Genomic DNA, 5299 nt, shown 5'->3' with positions numbered 1-5299 from the left:
CAAAGAATAACAAAGAAACGTATGGGAGATAATTTTAAAGAATGTAAATTGGTGAATGAATGCAGTGATGAATCATTAGAAATATTCTAAGCATTTAATGTATAAATTCTTTCGGTTTTTCCGACATTTACGGTTGATCTATGAAGTGTGGGTATAGTGGTATTCGTGATGGTTACCGGTTTAATGCCCTACAACGATCAAAATTCATGGAGAATGCTCTTGAAGCAATTGCAAAATAGATTCCTTTAGGAGTATTTTAAAATAGAAAATTATAACTCAACATTTGTGAAGCTTTTTTAAATTATGAACGTGATTTCATTATCTACAAATAATATTATTTTTCGAGTCCCATAGGATACCTGAGATATCAAAGATCCTGACTTATTGATGCTTGCTTACGTAACTTAATAACCTAGTCTTTATTATAGGACATTACCTAATTTTTTTGCAAATCATTATCTTTCAAGTTATTAATTGAAAGGATGTGCAATTGGGCAAATAAATTAATGACTCAAAATTTTTCGTTTTTCAGATTAACATTCCCGCATAAGGTATTGATGAGCGCGGAAGTAAAAACACTAGTTTACGAAATATTACATCCGATACCATCTGAGCGTGAGCAGTATTCGGATATTGTAATATCAGCTTGGCTTGCAGATACTCCGTACAAATTTCGGACAAGGAACAGCTGATTTACTAGAGTTCCCATAAAACACTTTTGGCCCTTCATTGTGTTCAATTCTTCAGATATTCATAACTTTTTTAAATTAGCATTTCTGGAACCAACATTGAACTTATAATCTTAAGTAATATGCGGATATGCTATATGAAAATCAAATAGTTAAGTTTTTATATTTCAGTCTATATTTCACACTTGATTTTATTTGCTATATTTCTTCACAGATGACCGAAATATTGTTTGTATTAGAAACAAATATTGCTATCGTGATTCTCATTTCTACACTATCAGTTTGGGATAACTGCTGTTTACAAAACTTTGCTCATCTTTAATTTTCAAGTCCCCAGATCTCTCCTCAAATCGAAGTTTCTTAATTGAATTTGTATTATGAACTCAAGTAAAATCTAGTAAACATGGTTCCCATTACTGGTCACTGGAAACTGTGTTTTCAGATTCACCTCTCATCTCATAATTCCAACCGCCAAAGTGGTTTTCCATTTGCTGTCATATGTCAGTGTATTCAATAGGTCAAAAAGATTGCTCTTGCCGTTCGGAGTTGTTTGCTACACGACTACTCAGATATCATACAAGAAAGATTCACCATGCCATTTGCTCAATTCATTTTTCGTGAATCCATTCGTTCTCAGGACTATCAATGGAACGTTACATCTATTCCTTTTCTTTTATTTATTTTTTTTTAAATTTTGAGTCATCAGAAAGCCCTGGAACCGAAAAGCTAAGTAATAATTATATTTCCAAATAACAATTTGAAACAAAAGAAAATATCTTTATTGTTCGGAGTAATACATAGAAATGATTGCTTCCATGATGGGAAACGTATGGTGATTTGTTTTATTTCAGTTTCCCACCATTTCCTTTTCATTTTCATCCCTATTGATTGCTTCATCTCACTTTTCTATTTCTCCTTCTACATATTGTAATTTTAAAGTTAATGCAATGATATTTAAATATTGAAGTGGCAAGCATCCTAGGATCAGTGCGGAAACATTCTATAAGCATAACTTCCTGAAGTTGCTGCCAAATTGAAGTTTGTCATCCTCATAGAATTCCGTAAAATCATGCGCTATGCTAGGAATTCCCGAAAACACTCGGGTAATTCTCTGTCAAACTTATGATTCATGTTGTTGTCATTAGTTTAAAATGTAACAATTTTGTATTATGCACTTGTCAATTCTGCTATCGAATACTTTGAGAAAATCGAAAACTTTATTGGATAAGAAGTCAGAAATCTACTTGCACAACATTACCTCAAGTTAGCAAAACAAAATTATCAAAGCAACCTTTTCCCTTCGATTCACTCAGTTTTCCTCTCTTTTCCCCTTTCATTGGTTGTCGATCTCTACCTATTTCACTAATTATCTTCCTCTCCTTCTCTATAAGGATATCATCGGATTCAGTTTTTTGCTCCTTTGATTCGTCCACAATTGTTTGCTTCCTCAATTTCCTCATTTCCTCGGTCGATTCTGATTCATCGGTTGGATGCACAATTTCTGGTGTTTCTTCCTGTCGTTCCAACTTCATCAGTTAAATTTTACTTCAAAAAATTCCTTTGCCAGCAAAATGGAAATAAAAAATATTTTTAAAAGCTCATCATTATTGCTTTTTTCTTGCCAGTACCATTTGTTTTTTTTTATAATTTTTATTCATCTGAGTCGCATCTGTCGTGGATTTCTGTTGAAGTAATTTGCAGTCAGTCAATAGTTGGAACAAGCAGGGGAATTTTACACGTTGGTTATCGAGAAGAATTTAGAGGTCCCTTGGAGTATTAGTGGCACCACTTTGATGTGGATGATGTGCGTGTGTATGTGTCGTAACGTTGTAGACAAAGCGGGAAAGTTTAATTCTTTACTTGTAAATGGTAAGGGTCATAAAAACGATACGATACTGCTGATAATGATGAAAGGTAAAAAAAGGAATCAACCAAACTGCAATGAAAAACCGGTCATAAAAAGCTCTCTCAACAACACTCCATACGCTTATATACGGAAAAAGTGGGAGTGGTTTTGCTCCAAATATTTCAACAGATGCGATTTAAAACAAAGATCTAAGACATGAGTGATGATTGCATGGATAGATAATTTTTTATACTTTGGTCTTTCGCGAAATTGGAATTCGCGACAGCATCATCTTGGTCACCAGCTGCATTATAGTTGCTTTGTTCGTTTACATCCTTACTTTCTTCCACACCTGTCACGAACTCGGTACTCACCACAGAAGTGCGCTCATCACCCCCTGGAAATTAATTTCTAATTTGAGCAAAGTTTTTTAGTGAATAACAACTGACAATCCTAAAAATTTCACCATTCCAACAGATCAGTCCTTACACTTTTTTTTTTGGATGATTTCCACTCCTGAATGTTATTCGTTATTTTCGCCTTTCTCAACCAGCAAGACAATGCCGGTTAGGAAATATGAAAACAGTTGAAAGCCAGGCACTCTCATTCAGTCTGGGAGATGATAATTTTGCTAGCACGTGCTGCATTCCGGTTACACTTGATATAGACAGACCATCTTGTTCATCCTCATCTTTACTGTGAACATATAGTAATACTACGTTTCACGTAGAATTAAAATAAGAATTAGACACATCATTGAACCAAAAACTATAAAATTTGGATTCTTTGATAAGCTGGGAAAGGATGACGATTTCTTCCAATCTCTACTTAAATTACCTTTATTTTGCTGAAAATTTCGCACTTGTTTCTTTTCACGTTGTTCTTTTTCCTTTGCTACTTTTTTTTCCAATTCTTGCCTTTTATTCATGAGCATTTTTGAGCTGTACAAAAAAAGCTGAATTACGGTCATGCATTAATTTTGCGAATATTCGGACATCACACTAAGCCTTTACGCACTTGACTTTTAGGGTCACGTAAGTACAGACCATAAAATTCATTTTATTAGAGAAACTAAGATATTCAAGTTACTTTCATCTATCAATTTTCCAGCAAGAAAGCAGTAACCAAAGTTCTGCGAGAAGAAACTCACGTTGTTTCTTGATAGTGTTTCTCTAACTTGCGGATATTCCTTTTGCGTCTAAACTAAATAAGTTTCAATAAAAATGTTCGTTCCTTCTGCTGAGAAGTATTGAACTTAATGATGGAGCTTGAAGAGATAAAAGAAATGGATCATCCTTTTTTCGATAATTTTCATCTCCAAACACTAAAAATCTTACCTTAAATAAATTCTCACATTGCAAATGATCCAAAAAATCGAAAGAAGCGCCCAAATGCCAGCTATCACTGATATCTGAATCTTATTCGCTTTCAAAGCATTCTTTCGTCGCTTCTAAATTTAAACAGTCTGCTTTGTGAATGCTCTAATTTGAATTTATTTAGCACTGGTGAAATATGATGATATTGGATACAACTGTGAATACAAATGGCTCACTGAGAATACAATGGTGGCGGTAAATACGGAAATTTTGCATTGTACTATTATCGGGATTTTTAAGTTCTAATCAAAACTATCTGTTAGTATTTTGTAAACATTGGCAAGTAAGTTGAATCACTCATTGCTATTTTAGTCTGAGCAATATGTCCTATAATACCAACGACATTGTTTTAAGTTTCTCATTCATCTGTTCCATCATTTCTTCCAATGTTTTAAACTCCCTGGAAATTGTGCTCTAAAAATTTCTGCATGCAGTGGTAAAGCAACAAATTATACTTTCAGATTTTATACTTGTAAGCAGTGACACAATATTCCAAACTGAATGTTCTGACGAGCAGAGACAATCAAATGTTGCATCGTGAACAAACTTTTTTAATGACGAAATCTTAATCGATTTATTCTTTTCGATCTCTTTCTGTCGAATTTGTAAATCTATTTCATTTTCCACTCCAACTATCAGAACCAACGGAAGCAATGCGAATGGCATCAAGAATGTCATTGCTATCTACAGAATTTCAAGTTTAAATTTTGATTTATGGGAAAAATTCTAAAATTGATCGAAACAGATCCATCAGAAATATCATCAGATATTCAATTCTTCATCCTCTGCTCTTTCAATACTTTCTAATATTCTAACATTGAAGGAAAAATTGAAAGGAATACGCAAAATCATACCTATCTCCACGCAAAGAGTTATGATCACATAAGAAAATGGACTGATTTCTGCGCTCGAAGAAGAAAAAAATGAATGTTTGACTCATTTAAGAATTTCATTTTATACAAAATGATGGAAAACCTCATTTTATTTACATATATTGTGCACAGATTGTCATCAGCATAATTCAGTAAAGTATCCATTACATTTTATCATCGATTCTTTTGCGTGATTCCTCTCTATTTGGGAAAATTTACGTACTGTATAGATATAAATTAGTTGAAAGAGAGTATGAGGAAAAGGCGTAATAAAACAGGATATAAGAGGAGGAAAGAAGGAAGAAAAAAAAAAATCCGAAATTGTCATCAAAATTGTCATCCAATTCAGGATTATTAAATCTTCTGGAATTTGCCTCAACTATCCAGATCCCAATCAAATTATGACCAAATGAGGTTTTTTATCCATTTCTCCTGCGAAGTATCGTTCATTCTGTAACGGCTTTTGCAGTAATTTTTTTCAGTGACTACAACGCATACTTGCATCCTTCTGTCGTG

At 33.5% G+C, this 5299-nt stretch overlaps 2 protein-coding genes across 2 annotated transcripts; both read right to left on the bottom strand.

Moving 5' to 3' along the window:
• Window positions 1-1948: 1948 nt before the first annotated feature.
• Window positions 1949-2221, bottom strand: LOAG_12333 (hypothetical protein; the record flags this gene model as incomplete). Its single annotated transcript, XM_003147846.2, has 1 exon — window positions 1949-2221. One exon carries the CDS (start codon window positions 2219-2221, stop codon window positions 1949-1951), a length of 273 nt encoding a protein of 90 aa, XP_003147894.2.
• Window positions 2222-2694: 473 nt separating this feature from the next.
• Window positions 2695-3469, bottom strand: LOAG_12332 (hypothetical protein; the record flags this gene model as incomplete). Its single annotated transcript, XM_003147845.2, has 2 exons — window positions 2695-2932; window positions 3373-3469. The coding sequence occupies 2 exons, from the start codon at window positions 3467-3469 to the stop codon at window positions 2745-2747; spliced, it is 285 nt and encodes a 94-aa protein (XP_003147893.1). The 3' UTR covers window positions 2695-2744.
• Between the last annotated feature and the right edge of the window lie 1830 nt (window positions 3470-5299).

This window comes from Loa loa, assembly GCF_000183805.2.
Source record: "Loa loa unplaced genomic scaffold supercont3.33, whole genome shotgun sequence".
NCBI classification, from domain to species: Eukaryota; Metazoa; Nematoda; class Chromadorea; order Rhabditida; family Onchocercidae; genus Loa; species Loa loa.
Note: the sequence above shows the minus strand (reverse complement) of the source record. Positions and strands in the feature narration are given on the sequence as shown.